This window comes from Lithobates pipiens, unplaced genomic scaffold (assembly GCF_037356315.1).
Source record: "Lithobates pipiens isolate NorthernLeopardFrog02 unplaced genomic scaffold, aLitPip1_a1.2 Scaffold_16, whole genome shotgun sequence".
NCBI classification, from domain to species: domain Eukaryota; kingdom Metazoa; phylum Chordata; class Amphibia; order Anura; family Ranidae; genus Lithobates; species Lithobates pipiens.
In genome coordinates this window covers 501,265,074-501,284,634 of record NW_027507748.1, presented here as the reverse complement: position 1 = coordinate 501,284,634, position 19,561 = coordinate 501,265,074, and the positions used below count along the sequence as shown (strand labels likewise).

General features: G+C 41.5%; 1 protein-coding gene across 3 annotated transcripts in view; it reads right to left on the bottom strand.

The window, feature by feature from the left end:
• TBC1D4 (TBC1 domain family member 4) overlaps positions 1 to 19,561 on the bottom strand; it is a 233,380-nt gene that overhangs the window by 47,814 nt on the left and 166,005 nt on the right. For all 3 annotated transcript variants that reach the window (XM_077483117.1, XM_077483118.1, XM_077483119.1), the window contains exons 9-10: positions 3,552 to 3,623; positions 2,614 to 2,852 (exon numbers count right to left, since the gene is read on the bottom strand). In XM_077483117.1, coding sequence (XP_077339243.1) covers positions 2,614 to 2,852; positions 3,552 to 3,623 — 311 coding nt within the window. The remainder of the gene's footprint in view (positions 1 to 2,613; positions 2,853 to 3,551; positions 3,624 to 19,561) is intronic.

Genomic DNA, 19,561 nt, shown 5'->3' with positions numbered 1-19,561 from the left:
AACTATCAATTGCTGTAGAGAAATGTGGATACTTGGCACTGTAGGTAACTATGCTTGCAGTCCATTGTGGTTTAATAGCAGCCAAGATAGGCTAAGTAAGGTTAAGGCAGCCTATAGACGATTCATTTATTTTTTTGTTCAACCAGTGGGTTGAACTAATAAAATTACTTGATTACCCCATCCACACTTTGAAGCGTATGGAGGAATCTTGCACTCTGAGCCTTTGTATTCTGACAGCAGGAAGACTTCCCTGCTGGCTAAAGCCGGCGGTGTTTATCAAGCGAACATTTTCCAATAGGGTGGTTGTAGATTGGTAGATCAACTTCTATACAACCACCCTGCCCATGGATTAAAATTCGGCTGATCCTTGCTCAATTAGCCAAATTTCAATCCATGTATGGCTGGCTTTAGACAGTAGGTAGTTCTTTTCAGGAATCAAGTAGTTCTTAAATGTTTTTTTATATATACCCATTTTAAAGAACATTTACCTGCCCTTACAGTGTTTGTTTTTAAATATGTGTCAAGGGTAGTGTTTCCTAGAGTGTGGCATGTGTACCACTGGGGTAGATCAGATACTATAGGGCTTAAAGGAGTTGTAAAGGCAGAAGTTTTCCTATCTTAATGCATTCTATGCATTAAGATAAAAAAAACCTTCTGTGTGTAGCACCCCCTAATTAATTAACTACCTGAGCCCCATCTCTCTCCAGTGATATCCACGAGCCTATTACCTGTCAAGGACTTTCCTCCTAAGACACTCTCCTGGCTGAGACACAGCAGCGGTGCCATGGTCTCCTGTGGCTGTCAATCAAAGTCAGTTAGCCAATCAGGGGAGAGAGGGGGGGCAGGGCTTTGTGTCTGAAAGGACACACAGAGCTGTGATTCGGCTCAGGTTTCTATAGCAAGCTGCTTGCTGTGGGAGCACTCGACAGGAGGGAGGGGCAAAGTCAGATGGCAACTACCACAGCAAGGATAGTAAAATAGTTTGCATGTCATTTCTTGTATTCCACCAGACGTTTTGGAGACAAAAGGGCGCCAATTAACAGGACAGCAAATTCAGGTGCATAAGAAATTATCCCCTTAACATAAAATAGATTTACTTTTTATTTTTGGTTTGAGCACTGCTTGTAGTGGTCAGGTGACTTTTGGGCCATAAAGATAAGCTTATTTAAGGGGATGCTCATTAATGCACAGAGATTTTCCAACTTGTAAAATTTCCATGTACTGGTCTCCAATTCCTACTGAGGAAATCATCTTGCTCCCGCATTTGAACTGTGTTTACCTGTCATCACAGCAGAACCTGGTGGAACAGCAATTGGTTTGAAAAAGCCTAAGCCTAAAAGATGGCTATTGCCGTGTAAACACTAGCGGAACGTTTGAAAAAGTCAGACGGGAGCTTTTTAACGTATATTCTGATCGTGTGTATGGCCCATCTGACTTTTTACATCGAAAATTCTGACGGACCTAGAAATAGAACATGTTCTAAAATATTGCCAATGGAACCAATTCCTATTGGGAAAACCGCTCGTCCGACGGACCAAAAACGATGCATGCTCTGAAGAAAGTACCAGACGGAAGCTATTGGCTACTGGCTATTGAACTTCCTTTTTCTAGTCCCGTCGTACATGTTGTACGTCACCGCATTCTTGATGGTCAGACTTTGGTGTGATCGTGTGTACGCAAGACAGTTTCAGCGGAATTCTGTTAAAAAAAACCTTCAGAGTTTATTCCGATGGGAAAACTGGTCGTGTGTACAAACCAATGTTATCATATGCTCTAAAGCTGGCCATACATGATTTTTTTTCCCCATTCAATCAGCAGGTTAAATGAACAAAAATGACTTTATTCCCCCATCCACACATTTGATGTGGATGATGGAATACTCCCACTGTGCTATTGTATTCTGCCAGAAAAATACAATGATTAGTGTTGCTGGCTACAGCTGGTGGTGCCGATCGTTCAGGAAAAACCTGACAGGCTGGTTGTACACAAGTCAATTGACAGATTGACTTGTGTATAACCAGCTAGCCCATACGGGATTCAAAATTCATCTGGACTCTGCTGAACCAGCTTAATTTCAATCCATGTATGACTGGCTTTAAAGTTAAAATAATCTTATCTTTACTGGCCCTATAAACAAGTTATGTTTAAAATTGTATTGTGTTAGAAATGGTTCTGCTCTATATCACAAACATTAGTGCAATATGTAATGCTAATAAAACAATTTTTACATCTGCCTTCATAACACATCCTTTCTTTTTTTTTTTTTTTACATGGATGTGAAATATCTTGCTTTATCTTTATAATTTTATAAAGGAAAAAAAATAGTAGTGGATCACGTAAGCTATACATAACACAATGGGATTTATATACACATACTGTATTTACTGCATACAGCTGTCATGTTACCTTAGAAACAAAATGGATATGAGTGCTAAAAACTATTCTAAAGCATGCATCTACCATGCATTATTAGGGAAAATGTATTACTTCTGACACGGGGGGGGGGGTTAAGAAACAATGAATGAAACTCCATAAATGTATATAAGTAAAACACATTCATTGTGTGTAATAGTAGTAGCCTCATTTTATAGATGCCATTGTACGTTGACTGACCTGCTTTGTGTCCCTTCACAGGCTAGTGAGTGCTGCCTTTGAAGGGGGGATCTGCTGCTTGGTTGCTTTACATCAGGAAAGGTTATCCTCCGCTTGCCACTTGATGGTGGGTGGCTAAAAGTATGAGCCCGTCTGCGAAACTGGGGGGAGTCTGGGTCTTCCTCTGGAAATGACTGCCAGGACGATGACACAGGAGAAGACGGTGGGGTAGCCGGAGGAGAATCCCCAGGAGAACCGTCCTGTGGTGACACAAAATATAAGCAATCTTTCCAACATACGATAAATATAGCTCATTCAGAAGTATTCTACAGTCCTTAATGCCCGCTCTTGAAATCCAAAAACAGAATCACAGACGGCAAGGTAGCGTGTGAGATTAGAAAATAGAAAACACAGAGCAACCTCAGGCTTCTGATCTACCATAATACCGAAGAGAACACAGACTCTTATCAAAGGGGCAAGCACGCCTGTTTTTGTAGTGAACAATAATGCCTTGCTGACTTTTTTTCGCTCTTGCCGGCTTCCTGGACACAAGTTTCCTGTGCTGTCAGTATAATATCCTGGAAAACAGTCTATTATTATAATAGAGGCTGGCAAGTCAGCCACACAAGAAACACAAAACCATACTTCTGTTGTGTCTATCACTTCAGGATGAAGCAGGCATAAAGGGATATTCTGTATTTCTCTGTAAACCACTGGTTATATGAAACAGGAAGTACAGCGATGTACTCAACTGTAGGCAAGGTGGAGAAAACATCATGTGTAATCAAGCTATGACAAAAAGTCATATTTTTTATGATCATAGGGGCTTTCTAATAAAATACTGTATATTTCCAGAGGAACTGGAACTGTCAACACATAAAACATCAGAATGAACCATTCCTGCCATAGTATCATTTAGTAATACCTTTATATACTGTATATGCTATATAAAAATGTACCTTGTCAGAGGCAAAACTGTTACGTTCAAAACTATCCATGCTGCCCAGTCGTCCTCTCACTCGATTTGCACCCTGTAAAGAAACACAAGTCAACATGAATTGGACCATACGGACAAATGCTATCCATCTGACGTTGCTTCCCCCCCCCATTTAAAGCCATTAAAAAGGGGTAAATGTTAAGACAGCGAGAGGTCCCCAGGGTTTCCACCACAATCTACTGTTCGTCACAAGCAGGTGAACAGTAGATTGCATACCCACATAGCTGACAGGCTACAGAAGGCAGAGGAAAACTGCCAACACTGTCCCACGCCAATCTCAGCTGGCCCTCCCCTCCTGCCCATCCCAGGTCCGTGTGTGTGACATCACTCGGGTGGGACAAGAGAGGAGGGCAGGGGGGATTTAGTACACAAGATAAGATAGATTACGGCAGCTTCCATGAGCTATGAGGAAAACCGCTACAGATCCCAGTATTGTGCCCTCCAATTTCCTCCTTGTTCCTCTGTACTGTCCCCTTCTTGCCCACCTGCACTGTTCCCTTTGGGCCTCCCTGTACTGTTTCTCTCCTGCCCCTCCCCCCCCCCATACTGTGCTCTCCTGGCCCCCCTGTATTGTTCCCTCCTGGATTCCCTTTGCTCTACCCTGCTGACCCTCTATACCAGGCTTTCTCAACCTTTTAACCCTAGAGGAACCCCAAAAATAATTTTCATGTCTCGAGGAACCCTTACTAAAACCAAATCATCAGGGCTCAATAGGAACAATGCTCCTTATATTAGTGGTCAATAGGAAGAATGCCCCCTTAAATTGGTGTTTAGAACGCCACCCTTAAAGACAACTAAAAAGTTTTTGGTGTCATGCTGCTGGCTTTACTAAGTGGTGCTGAACCTTGAACTCTGCAAGCATCATCAAATAGGTCGTTCATCAGCCACAGATCAAGGAACCTCTAGCAACCTCTGGAGGGATCCCAGGGTCCCAAGGAACCCTGGTTGAGAATGGCTGCTCTATACCCTGCTTATCTCAAGCTCAACCCAGAATTGAGAATCTGTGCCAAAAAAAAAAGCAACCACAAGTTTCACAATAAGGAGGTATGTATTAACATTTATTCTACGGTTTAGTGCTATTTCTAAGATTAACTGTTGTCAAATCTACAGCTCGCTGATCCCATCAAAGTTCAGTGAGCTTTAGATCTGAACATTTCAGGGGGTCCCCTGAAACTCAGCCTTTTTGCCAGGGGTTCCTCAAAGGTAAAACGGTTGAGAAACACGGTTAAGATAACTGTAAAAACAAGGAGTGTTTGCCATACCAACCAATCCAAACTTTACTTTTCAATTGTGTGTACACTACAAATGCAGTAGATGGAATGCTATAAATGCTATTTATATCATTAACATTATTTTTTTTATATTCTTGATGCGTGCACTAAGGTGTATAACCGCTCAGTAGACTGTACTGTATTTATCTAGATAAAATGTGCACACGCAGCAGTTTTATGTAACAACATTATTTCCCGTTGCAGCAAAGTATTTTGTACACATTGCTACATTGTACATTATTTAGGCACTGTTCACACCTGTGCAATTTATAAGCTGTGCATTAAAAAAAAAATCATGCTTGCTGCATCTTTGATGCTCTTCCATAAAAATGCCCAATATAGAGAGTTTAATGGTAACACACTCAAAATGCATTTAAAACTAAACTAAACTAAACTAAAAACACACTTCCCTCATGTGGACCGACCCTTACAAATGAAACAAAAAGGCAATGAACATTTCAGAAAAATTTCAGAACTTTAACATTTTTTTTTAATAAGGTTTAAAAATAATGGCGTAATCAACACACACAAAAATATATATAGGAGCTGTGGAAATGAAAGATTAATTCCTCGAGTAATTGTTAATTTTTTTGATCGATGTTGTGGAAACAAACTAGTGTCGGGTGATTGTATAGAGTGTATACCACATTTACCAATGCAGAGTTGCAATGCAAGGAGATAAGCTAAAAGTAGTTGGATCTGTATGTGCGTTATAATTAATCGAAATTAGTCGATTAAAAGAAAAATGATTAATCGAACATGAAAATTTTAATCAGCAAATGCCCTAAATATATATATATATATATATATATATATATATATATATATATCGCTATATATATATCTATATACATATATACACACACATACACATACACACACACACAGCATGTCCCCTAATGAGCATATTCTACATTATCAGCTCACAGTTGGGAGGAAAGACAGGATATTTTGAAATGCATTTAAAAATAGCAATTTAAACAGACACTCCCGTATCGCATACCAACCATTTGCAAAACAAAACTGTGTCTTCACAGGTTGTCACTAAACTAAGGTCACGAGTTCTGGAGGTTTTTCTATGTAGTGTTACAGAAAACCTGTACTATGCACAAAGTAGGAAAACAAACAATGACACTTTACAGCAGGCACCATAAGGTGCATGCTCCCACCTCAACAGATAATATCTCCACTATGGCAGCGGCATGGCGTATGCTGCTCCCAAACCCTGTGATCACTCCCATGGAAGGCTTAGTGCTGATTGGCAGCAGGGTCTCATCCTGTGCTCCATGGATTGCACAAATCCAAAAGGAGAAGACTAGCTGCGCTCTGGATATAAATGTAGACTGCTATGATTATGCCTAGTCTCAAGGCAGAGACTACTAGTTTATCTGGTCCAAATTAAGACCCAGATTTTGTATCACAAATGCTGCAAACCTTTGCACACATATAATTCTGCAAAAATTTACTTGCAAGCATACCCACATTACACATGGTACAAAAACAAATTACTGTATAACTTTAGAATGATGAGTGAGCAGCTAGTAAAAGCTGAGAAAAACAGGAAAGATTCAAATTAGGCAGACGGCTTTTAAAGCAGAAGTGAAGTCATCAGAATAACAACATCTCCCAAAATCACCCAGCACATGCATTTAACTGATCACTTCCAAAAATAAAAAAATTGTAAAAGTGCTGTGAAAGCATTGTTTAAAATCCCATCAATTGACCCAGCTTTGTATCCTTTTTCAAAAGTTCTGCATTCTATAAAGAAGGGTTACAGGTAAGGCTTCAGCTATAAACCAGGCTCTATTGGCAAATGGAGTACTTTGATCTATGGCGTTACGTAGAACATGGCATAATCAATGACATTTCATTGCAGTGGCAGCACTAGAGCAATAATTATTCACATTGGTACTGGCAATTAGTGTAAGATATATGAAATATGCTGGCTTCAAAGTAATAATGCAAAAGGTAAGGCACAATCACTAATGGTATGAATTCCTGCAGATTAGAAGAGGGATAAAAAAAATACATACAGATAGTATAGGCTTTGTCTAACTTGCCTGGGGGTCTTAAGCTGACCATACACTAGTTAATTTTGGAAAGAATACCTAAAGTAAATGCAAGTGGGACTTTATATGAGCCGTGACCATTCAGTACACAAGACTCCATCCCCGATAATTGATAAAGAAAAAGGGAAGAGGGGCCAAAGGGGAAGGTGGGACTTTATATGAAACAAGATACTTAGGGTATATTAATTCAATCAGTATAATATATTAAATTGCTAATTTATTGGGAACACACCAAAAGATAGTACAATGGATATATTACTAATGAGCCAATATGTAATGAACAAACTTAAGCAGTATAATAATCAGCATGGCACAATAAAATTCATAATACAATGATATTGTTACACATGATAAATAATGAACCAACAGTACAATCCAAAGTACGTATACAGTAATAACCAATAATTTAACCACTTTCAGATCGGACCATTTTGCAGGCCAATGACGAGACCACTTTTTGCGATTCGGCACTGCGTCACTTTAACTGACAATTGCGTGGTCGTGCGACGTGGCTCCCAAACAAAATTGATGTCCTTTTTTTCCCCACAAATAGAGCTTTCTTTTGGTGGTATTTGATCACCCCTGCGGTTTTTATTTTTTTGCGCTATAAACAAAAAAAAGAGCGACAATTTTGAAAAAAAACAATTTTTTTTACTTTTTGCTATAATAAATATTCCCCAAAAATATATATATAAAAAAAAAATTTTCCTCAGTTTAGGCCGATACATATTCTTCTACATATTCTTGGTAAAAAAAAAAGAAAAAAAGAAAAATCGCAATAAGTGATTGGTTTGCGCAAAAATTATAGCGTTTACAAAATAGTGGATAGTTTTATGGCATTTTTATTAATCATTTTTTTTTACTAGTAATGGCGGCGATCAGCGATTTTTATTGTGACTGCGACATTATGGCGGACACGTCGGACATTTCTGACACATTTTTGGGACCACTGTCATTTATACAGCAATCAGTACTATACAAATGCACTGATTCCTGTGTAAATGACACTGGCAGTGAAGGGGTTAACCAGGGAGTGGCAGTGTAGGGGTTAAGTGTGTCCTAGGGGCGTGTTACTAACTGTGGAGGGCTGGGCTGTGTGCTAGTGAACACTGATCTCTGCTCCAATCACAGGAAGCAGAGATCAGTGTCACTTGTTGCTCGGCAGAACAGGGAGATGCCGTTGAGAGACGATCGCGGGTATCGCGGGACCCACGATCGCGAGTCCACGGGACCCACGATCGGACTCACGGGGGTCCCGAATGGCACGCACGCACGTGCCGCCGGCGGTGCGCACGTGATGGAATGGCGGCAAATTCAACTGGACGTACCTGTACACCAGTTTGCCTGCCCGTGCCATTCTGCCGACATACATCATCTGGAACTGGTTAAATTGATGATTGAAATAAATCAAAGCCATAATAAAATCATGGCTAGTGGGGCATGGCATCCAATAGTAGAAATCTTGACGCATTTCTTGGATTGTCTCCACTCATCAGGAGCAGCCGTATATTGAAAACACCTTTGATAGATAAAATAATAATCAAAGGTAGTTGATAATAAACCTAGGAAAAGGGGAAGCATAGCAATAGTCTTAACCACTCTTACCTAGTGATGTGACCTTTATTGTTAATATTCCTGCGTTTATTATTGAGGCCACTTATTATCCTCCTCTGAGGGCAGTATTTCCATCCTTTCCTCGGGAGCTGCGATGTGCACCGTGGTTATCCTCTGCCCCCCTGGCTGCGGGGGGTCTTGGCCTGCCATCGCTGCACGTTGACGCCTGACGTTCAGCGTCATGGTTGACGCTGCACACCTGACGTGTTTGTTATTCCAAAGCCGTCCAGCATGAGGGACGCTGAGCTCCTACATATGAGTGCTAGTCGCTCAGACGTGGATGCTCCTTCCCCCTTCACTGGGCACATTTTAGCGTGATGTTGGTGTACATCCTTGGCGGTGCTGCGGGTCATTTTCACCACTGCTTTTTTCTACAGTGTGATTTCTGCCTCAATCTGCCCTTACACATCTTTTACTCCACGTTATTCCATGCAGTGTCAGATAACTATGAACTCTGCTCTCTTTTGTGTGATCTTGCGGTGGTTTGTCACTTTTGGGTTCCACTTTATTTCACACTATGCACAATTTGACCCCACTGCTTTTGGGGTGGCCATTTTGTTTCAAATTCAGTCTTTTTTACTTACCTTCTCTTTTTTTCCATCAGTCTGCCAACTAACCCTTCTTTCTTAACTTCACTAACAATATCCCCTTTTCTACCTTTCACTAGTTTCTCGGGCTCACTCCCATTACTTTTGGTTTTGACAGAGTGAACCCCATCCACAATGGGTTATTTATTTAATTTCCACCTGGTTGCCATTTTTGGATGTTACCTCAGCTCCCGGGGGGATGCCAATATACACCTCCCAGTGCCTCTGATTTTTATCACCCTTACCATCTACCATATAGATTACTTGTCATCCCTATGCAAGAGTGGTTAGGACTATTGTTATGCTCCCCCTTTTCCTAGGTTTACAATCAATTACTATTGATTATTATTATATCTATCACAGGTGTTTTCAATATACAGCTGCTCCTGATGAGTGGAGACAATCCACGAAACATGTAAAGGTTTCTACTATTGGATGCCATGCCCCATTAGCCATTATTATGGGTTTGATTTATTTCAATCATCAATTTAATCAATTTAAATGATTGGTTATTACTGTATACACACTTTGGTATGTACTGTTGGTTCATTATTTATCCTGTGTAACAATATCATTGTTTTATGAATTTTATTGTGCCATGCTGATTATTATACTGCTTAAAGAGGAAGTAAACCCTAATGGGTTTACTTCCTCTTTTTTTCCCTGCAAAGGTAAAGCATAATGGACTACTATGCATCGCATAGTAGCTCATTATGTGTCACTTACCTGACACAGGAGCCAGCGAAGTCGCCGCTGATCCCTGTAGTCCGCCGCATCCATGTTGCTGGTGGTGTCTCGCAGCTCCGACGAATCACAGCGGCGAAGCCGCGATGACGTCACTCCCGCGCATGCGCACGGGAGTCGCGTCTCGCAGCTCCGCTGCTGCCACTCGGCGAAGCCGCGATGACGTCACTCCCGCGCATGCGCATGGGAGTCGACAAATTTGGCAAATCCATTCATGGCTTTGCCGCATTTAGTGCGCCTGCGCGCCGCTGTCTACGGCGCATGCGCCGTAGACAGCGGTGCCCATTTTCGGGCAAATATCTCCTAAACCATATAGGTTTAGGAGATATTGCTTGGACCTACAGGTAAGCCTTAATCTAGGCTTACCTGTAGGTCCAAGTTGTTTGGAAGGGTTTACTTCCTCTTTAAGTTTGTTTATTACATATTAACTCATTAGTAATATATCCATTGTACTATCTTTTGGTGTGTTCCAAGTAAATTAGCAATTTAATATATTATACTGATTGAATTAATATACCCTAAGTATCTTGTTTCATATAAAGTCCCACCTTCGCCTTTGGCCCCTCTTTCCTTTTTCTTTATCAAATACCTAAAGTATCTGCAGTTAAATAAATGGGTTGTAGAGGCAGGAGGTTTTTTATCTTTATGCATTCTATGCATTAAGATAAAAAGTCTTCTGTATGCAACTGCCCCCCTCAGCACCCCTAATACTTACCCGAGGTCCCTCTCTGTCCAGCGATGTCCAAGATTCTCCCTCCTGATTGGCTGAGACACAGCAGCGGCGCCATTGGTTGCCACTGCCGTCAATCAAGATCAGCTAGCCAATCAGGGAAGAGGGGGCGGGGCGAGGGCTCCATGTCTGAATGGGCAGCCGCTTGCTGTGGGGGCACTGAACAGGAGGGAGGGGCCAGGTTCACAGAAGAGGGATTCAGGAAGAGGAGGATCCGGACTGCTCTGTGCAAAACCACTACAACAGAGGAGGCAAGTATAATATATGTTTTTTTTTCTTCTATAAAAATAACAAAAAGACTACAGATGCTGACTCTGTATGTATGAAGACTTTTTAGACATATGTAAATGTAAATATGAATATATAATAAAAAAAATGTTCCCTGCAATTCAGATGTTGCTTGATACCCATCCTGCTGGCCACATTGTTGAGTATAGAAACTGGCAGTTAACCGTTTCCCGACCGGCGCACGCCGATGTACGTCAGCAGAATGGCACGGGCTGGCAAATGGGCGTACCCGTACGCAGGGGAGGGCTGGGCCAGGGGGCAGGGATGCAATTGCCCCCTGGGCTGCTCTGATATGCGGTGGCAAAGGCTGCTGTGTCGTCAGCTCAAAACCGCAACATGCACAGTTCTTGAGCTGCCAGCCCATCCCTACTCCACACCATTGGCTGGCAGAGGCTGGACCTGCTCTCTGCTCAATCTGAGCAGTTGGCTGGAATCCAGTGAGGCTCCTGGGAGGCTGGGACCATCCAAGTAAGTGAGCTCCTCCTCTCTCCTCCTCTCTGCAGCCAAAGAGTTTTTTTCTAGCAGCCTGTGCCAGTACCTTGCCCTCCTAGGGCTAGGTGGTATGATGTGGGCTCTCACTGACATGCTGCAGTTTGGCTGCAGTGCTGGTGTACTGGCAGTCATCCTGCATGTTGCCCCTGGGACATAGAGGATGCACATTTTTACTGCATGTTCTGAAAGTGCACAAAACGTCCTGCATGCTGCATGTTTGGTGCACTTTCAGAACATGCAGCAACAATAAGTAACCTAAAAGAAGTCTGAGGGGGTGTGACACCCGCCAGTACATCCGCACTGCAGCCAAACCGCAGCACACCAGTGTGAGCCTAAATGCTTGTATTCACTTGCAGCAGCCACTGCCACTCCTCTGAAAAGTGATCCATGCTCAGGTCACTTTTCAGAGGCATTTGACAGGCAGTGAATAGTTGATATCACATTTCATCCCTGCCTGCTTTAACCCCCCTAAATGCCAATCCCTGCAGGTAATGACACAGTTCACTTTGAACTCCACCTTATTTCCATTACTCTCTGTAGGTATTAGATGTGGTCTCACCTTTTTGTTTGCACATCTAATACCAAAGGGTACTTTCACACTGGGGCGATGTGGGCGGTAGTTGTACAGCGCTGCTCGTTTTAGTGGCGCTTTATCATTGTTTTAGTGGCGCTTTATCATTGTTTTAGTGGCGCTAGCGGGGCACTTTTAACCCCCACTAGTGGCCAAAGAAAGTGTTAAAAACATTCTCTCTGTACGGGGAATGTGGTGTAGATGGGTGGTGTGAGCTGATTCAGTGGTTCAATGGGCCACTTGACTGGACTTGCCCCCTGGGCCTAAGGCTGCCAGCCCTCCCCTGCCCGTACGCCACTTTAAATTTTCCACCCTGCCATCGCGAGCGCGCCACCAGCGGCGTGCTCACGTGCCGGTCGGGACCCCCGTGAGTCCAGTCGCGGGTCCCGCAGACTCGATCGCCGCGGGCATACCCGCGATCATCTCACGGGGTGGCTGAACGGAGAAATACCATTGTAAACCGCCTTTCCCCGCTCTGCCTAGCAACTAGTGATGCTGATCTCTGCTCCATGTGATTGGAGCAGAGATCAAATGTTCACTAAATGAAAGCCCAGCCCCCCACAGTTAGTAACACACCCCTAGGAACACTTAACCCCTACACTGCCACTCACTGGTTAACCCCTTCACTGCCAGTTGCATTTACACAGGAATCGCTGCATTTATATAGCAGTGATTGCTGTATAAATGACAATGGTTCCAAAAATGTGTCAAAAATGTCCGATGTGTCCGCCATAATGTCGTAGTCACAATAAAAAATAAATAAAAATAAAAAAATCGCTGATTGCCGCCATTACTAGTAAAAAAAAATGAATAAAAATGCCATAAAACTATCCCCTATTTTGTAAACGCTATAACTTTTGTGCAAACCAATCAATAATCGCTTATTGCGATTTTTTTTTACCAAAAATATGTAGAAGAATACGTATCGGCCTAAACTGAGGGAAACATTTTTTTATATATATTTTTGGGGATATTTATTATAACAAAAAGTAAAAAATAATGCATTTTTTTCCAAAATTTCGCTCTATTTTTGTTTATAGCGCAAAAAATAAAAACCACAGGGGTGATCAAATGCCACCAAAAGAAATCTCTATTTGTGGGAAAAAAAGGGCATCAATTTTGTCTGGGAGCCACGTCGCATGACCGCACAATTGCCAGTTAAAGCGTCGCAGTGCCGAATCGCAAAAAGTGGTCTGGTCTTTGACCAGCTAAATGGTCCAGGGCTGAAGTGGTTAAAGAATCTGTAAATCTGACACTTTCAGCAATGTTGAAAATATTACAAAACCCCCTAATGAAGATATTTTAATAAAATGCTGGTATGTGACGTTTATGACAAAAGATCCACAGATTATAAAAATAGAATAAATACGCAAAATACTATATCAATGTTATTACATAAACACAGCTAAATGTATAAAAACCCCATGTGTCCATAATATATAAAAGAAATTGTAGTATGCCTGTCATGGCTTTAAATTTTTGTAGAGATATCAGGACAAACTCCAACGCGTTTCAGAAAAAACTCCTTCATTGGTTAAAGGGTTAAAGTGGTTGGAAACCCTTACAAACCACTTTGACTTGCAGGCAAGCCTAGATTAAGGCTTACCTGTAGGTCCAAGAAATATCTCCTAAACCTACATGGTTTAGGAGATATTTACAAAAAGACAGGCACCGCATGCACCGTAGACAGCAGCGAGCAGGTGCACTGAGCATTCCGCTGCTAAGAGCTATATACCGTTAGTGGCGGCTCCTGTGTGCATGCTCCATGCGCCGGAGCAGCGATACCCGATAGAAGATGGACGTTCCACGCTACAGGGGACAGCGGTGACATCGCTGGTTCCTGTGTCAGGTATGTGACACATAATGGGCTACTATGCATAGCAGTCCATTATGCTTTACCTTTGGAGGGAGACAAACAGGAAGTAAACCCATCAGGGTTTACTTCCTCTTTAAGCCCTGTATAGTAGATCAACATTAAAATAATAGAGGAATAAAGATGGTTGCAGAAATAAAGCTGCCATCACACACTGCTCCCCCACCCTGGATGAGGATGCATCTCAGGGGCCAACGCACATCCACTGAGGCTACCAACACTGGGCAGCCACCCACTTCCATCCTGATCTTAGCCATTCCAGGAATGTTGATTACCCGGTCCCCTACGCCATGCTTTGTTTCCTCTGGCCAGCCCCTATGTCACTAAAGGTATGTAACGAATTACACCACTAAGCAGGAATTTAACATTCCTGCACGTGTCAGATTCTTAAGATTTTTTTATTTTCCGTTCACTACAGTGGAGATCATTGGCTCAGTCACTGGGTGAGTATGTAAGGTTTGCGTTGCAGGGAACATTTTATTGAACGCATCTTTTTTAGTGACAGAGTCACTAAAGTATTTCACACAGTCATTTTGAAAAAAATAAAATAAATAAATGATGGGTGACAGCTATACTATGAAATCTCGCTGTCACCCATATAAACAAAATAGAGTTTAATAGCATGCAACCAAGAAACAGAGCGTGATGTGAACTGTAGAAGCCAAACAGAAATCAGCATTTAGTGGTCTCAGCTGCTAAAAGCTAGTCATACAAACATAGATTTCTTTTGGGTAGCCTGCAGGCTGAAAGAAATCTAACAGATTCCTCCATTATAGCTAAATAGTATGGATGGAGAAATCTCCCACTGCGGTCATTATATTCTGACAGAAAGCACAGCCAACTGTCAGAATACTGTACCTTTACTATTCCTGCATCTGTGTAGATGTGGCCGCTGATTGGCCAATAATTTTACTACTATTGCTGAATTACTCAGTGGACAAAAACCTCCTATATCTACTAGCAAAAATGGTACCATCTGTCTAAAGGGCTTTTTTTTTAAAGCAGTAAATATGAAAATTGCACCAAGCATTCACGTCAGGTAACTTATTTAGTGCAATTTAAAGTAACATTTTACTTTAAATTGTAATTGTAATTGTAAACCTTAACATATACACCGCAAAGTGACTGGCCTCAGGTGCTACACAGAGATGAAAACAAATCCTCCTACATAAGTTTTACCCATTTATCTGCAGTATTCTCTTCTCTTCATCTGTTCAAAGTCCAGACGGTATAGAGCTTGTCTGAACAGTGAGAAAAAAAAAAGGGGGGGGGCAGAAAGCTGAAATTACACTCTGCAGAGTCACCCCCTTCTCACAGATCACAGAGCTAAGGCTGTCAATCGGCTGGAGCTCCCTTCCCTGTCACATTTTTTCCTCTTGATGTCGGGAAAAATTGTCAGAAGTGATTCATGCTGAAAGCAGAGGAAGGAGGCAGCAGACAAAAATTACACTTCATGCTCTTAATTAAGTACACACTATATATGCTTTTTTCATATTTCAGGTTTGAGGTTTACAACCACTTTAAAGAACAAGCATGAGGAAGAGTCATGTGCAGTGGAAGTTAGAGAATGTCACATCACTCTGTTTCTAACAAAATCCTTAGCCATTTACAGACAATATGCCAAATATCATACAGGTAGTTCTGGGCTCTCCTTTTAGAAAAACCAATAGATTTTGTAAGTGGATTATCATAGATGCAGCCTATATGAAATGTTCCTTTGTACAAATGAATGAAAAGTTTACACAAAAACAGCAGATCGTATACTGTAAACTGACAAAAATGTAGATTTAACTGGACAAAAAGTAATTTCTGTATGGTTTGCGTATGACCCACAACACTATTATCTTACTTCTGTGACAGATTTGTTTAAAGCATAAATAAAAGGCAAAACACTTTTCTTTTTTTTTGGATAGAGTGGAGAGCTATTAGAACACCTGACCACTTCTATTGCCGTCTGTGTCCCCGTTAGCGAGATTTACCCCGTTTACCATTATCATCGAAAGTATTAGAATATCCCAAAGTTGGGTTGACACCAGAACAGTAATAGAGGGGAAATCTTCCAATGGGAACACTGGTTCTAGTGACTACCAGGGATTGCCCTCACTTTGGAGGGATTGCCCCTTTCTTCCTTTTTTGGATATGGAACAAGAAGTGAAGGGAAATTCCCATTATGGAACAAGGATTGGGGGGGACTGACAAGTGTTATAACCCTACTCTATTCAAAATGCGAAAAATATGTTTTCTAAGGGTAGCTCCGTTAGGACGTCGGGTGATGAAAGTAGTAGGGTGGGGCTAGGACGCTGACATCATTGCGCTTGTATGGATGGTGCTCATGGATTTGGATTTACAATCAGAGGCAATAGGCACACAAAACAAAGAATTTTTCCTAGTGTCGGGATGACACTTGAAAAATGTGAATGTTCTTATTTTTTAATAAACTGCAGTGATTTTAAATGGTTTTACGCTATGGAGATCTTTCTTCCTCTTTTCTAAACCTCATGTATTGCCAGGACTGACCTGAGAGGGTGATAAGTGGTTACACCAGGAAAACAGTAGCAAGGGGATTTTTCTCTCTGTTTGCTGGTTTACAATATGACCAGCCCAGCCATTACCTCTGGTGAGTCAGTTTGGTGTGAATGGTGAAGGAGCACACTGGGTGTTTTCCACAGTGATAAGACTTCTCTTGCAGAACCTCTCAACACTTTCCTTGGATTTTCTCTTTTGAGACTTTATATAATGTTTGGATCACATATGAACTTTAATATTGAAAAGGAGATAGCATTCATATTTTTTTTTGCACTATGCATTTTTTTCTATATTGGCAGCATGCATATATTGCACTTTTTTGCTTTAAGAATTTGCACTTTATTGTATTGATTTTTTACAGAGTTTTTCATAGAGATCATTATGCACTTTATTGATACATGTTGTATATAATTGTTGTATTGATTTCATTGCACGTATGTTTAGTGTATATATTGACATTGATTCTTCAGGTAGTGGGTTTATTTCACTTTAATTCAATATTGCTTGGGATTACAGATCTGCGCTGCTTGTCCTTTTTATTGATAAAAAATAAGTTTTGCCTTTACACTTTAATAATGGTCAGGTCACAGCTTTTTGCATGTATAAAAGACTTCCTCAAAATGCAATTCAGACAAGAACGTTTGGTTATAGCCCAATGTATATATCATTGTTCTGACAAAAAGAATACAAACCAATGTCTTATGCCCCGTAAACACGGTCAGACTTTCAGACGGAAAATGTTCGATAGGAGCTTTTTGTCGGAAATTCCGACCGTGTGTAGGCACCATCGGACATTTTCCCTCGAAATTTCCTTCACACAAAATTTGAGATCTGGTTCTCAAGTTTTCCGGCAACAAAACCTGTTGTCGGAAATTCCGATCGTGTGTACACAATTCCGACGCACAAAGTTCCACGCATACTCGGAATCAAGCAGAAGTGTAGCTGCTGACTTTTAGGCTACTTTGACACTGAGACAGTTTTCAGATGTTTTAGCCCGTAAAGTACTTGAAAACTGCCCCTCGGTGTGCTTGCGGGACGGGGGAAAAAAAAAAAAAAAGTCTTGCAAGCAGCATCTTTGGGCGGTGTAGAAGCGCTGTATACTACACCAACCCTTCCCATTGGAATAAATGGGCAGCACTTCCAAAGCGCCTGAAAAGCACTTCAGAAGTGCCGCAACATGGCCACTATTAACCCCTTCTTTGGCTGCTAGTGGGGGTTAAAAGCAACCCGATAGCGCAGCTAAAACAGTGGTAAAGCGCTGCTAAAGCTAGCTCCAATTTACCGCTAACGGATCCGAGGCTCCAGTGTGTACGCAGCCTTAATAAACACACACTCACCTATCTCAGGATGTAGCAATGTGGTCACCCAAACTGTCACTTGTCTACCTTCTCTCCCTGGCATTTCAACTGTGGGCACCCGGGTCTGACAGCTTGCGGCTTCACAGCCGGGTGCGCACTGAGCAAGTTGGGCTTTGCCTGCTAAATGGTCTGGCAGTCTTCTGGGACCTGTGAGGTGTCCCAGAAAACTGCATGGAGGGAGGGGGAAAGGAGAACAATTAGGCGATCTGAGTGGCAGTGAAAGCGGGTACCTGTCAAAACTAGGTACCCACTCATCCCCCCCCCCCCCCCAAAAAAAAATGACATGCCATATATGGCAGAGGAGGGGGGAGGTGTGCTTAAAGCGGAACTTCCCCCTTTGGGTGGAGCTCCGCTTTAGCACAGTTATTTTTTTACATCTACTGAATCACCTACATACACAGTCATAACAGTCAAATGGTTAAACAAAGATGAAGAAAGAAGAAATAATCATGTTTCAATATATGAATACAAAAAAATAAAAATTACAAAAAAATAAAAAAAGCTACCATTCTAGATCTGTTTTACAAATATGACACTGGGGGTTATTGATGAAAGGCAAATCCACTTTGCACTACAATTGCACTTTCAAAGTGCAGTTGTGGTAGATCCGAGGGGAACAAGAAAGGAAAATAAAAAAAAACAGCATTTTAGCTTGCACATGAAAGGATGATAAAATCAGCAGAGCTTTCCCTCATTCCAGATTTTCCCCTCAGATCTACAACGACTGCACTTCCAAGTGCACTTGTAGTACAAAGTGGATTTGTCTTTAGTAAATAAACCCCATTGTGTCAAATTGTAACATACCTTTGAAATAACATTTCAAACTTGCTGTTTACTAAAAACTCCAGGACTGAAAAATCCTACTTTGCTCTACCTTGCTAAATAATGTTTAATAAGGAGCTATGACCCTGTCTGTACTGTGCTGGTAGATTTTATTATCAGGTGCAAAATGCGTCTGTGTCAACAAAGTGTTAGTGCATCCAATATACACGGTTTTGAGATCTTTGTCTCTTAGGCTGGCCACACATGGTCAAATTTCAAAAGAATTGTCTTTTAAATATCAGAAATTTTGTGATCTGATGGTGCCACCATTGATTTCGACAACCAAGCCTAAAATGTCACCTCAATTTCACCTCCTGTTGCTACAGAAAATAATTTTGCCCAGTGTCAACTATTCGGGCGAGAAACACATTAACCTTTTAATTTATTCATTCGGCGGAAGCTTTCCAAACTCTTCCTTCAATTTTTAGGCTCAAAAACGTCACAACCAATTTTCGATTTTTACCCATCAACTAGGCCAGTGATTCTCAACCAGGGTTTTGTGGAACCTTAGGGTTGCTCCAGAGGTTTCTAGGGGTTCCCTCGGCAATGGACAATTTCTGCTTCTCAGATAAGTTACCATTGACACCATTGATTATTTTTAGTTATCTGTAAGGAGGTAATTCTTCCCAATGACCACAAGTGTGAGGACCATTCTTCTGACTGACCATCACACTAATGCATCATGAGTTGTAAGGGGTTCCTGGAGACCAGAGGACTACTTCAAGGGTTCCTCTGTGTTGAAAAGGTTGAGAAAGGCTAAACTAGACAATGAAGATAAACTAACAAACTGTCCAAATGAATGATTTTTCAACTAGTGTATGGCCACCATAAGTCTTGCTCCTCCAGTGTGTGACTTATCTCCACATTGCCATTTTTTAAAGCAATGGAGGCTGACCAATAAGTCCTATGAATGACCCTGCTCCAAAGAAACAAAATAAAAGAGTAAAAAGAGTTTCTATAAAAAAATAACGGTATGCTGTTTAAATGGCAAGACTTTCCAAAATATAGTGGAAGTTTCTCACATTTG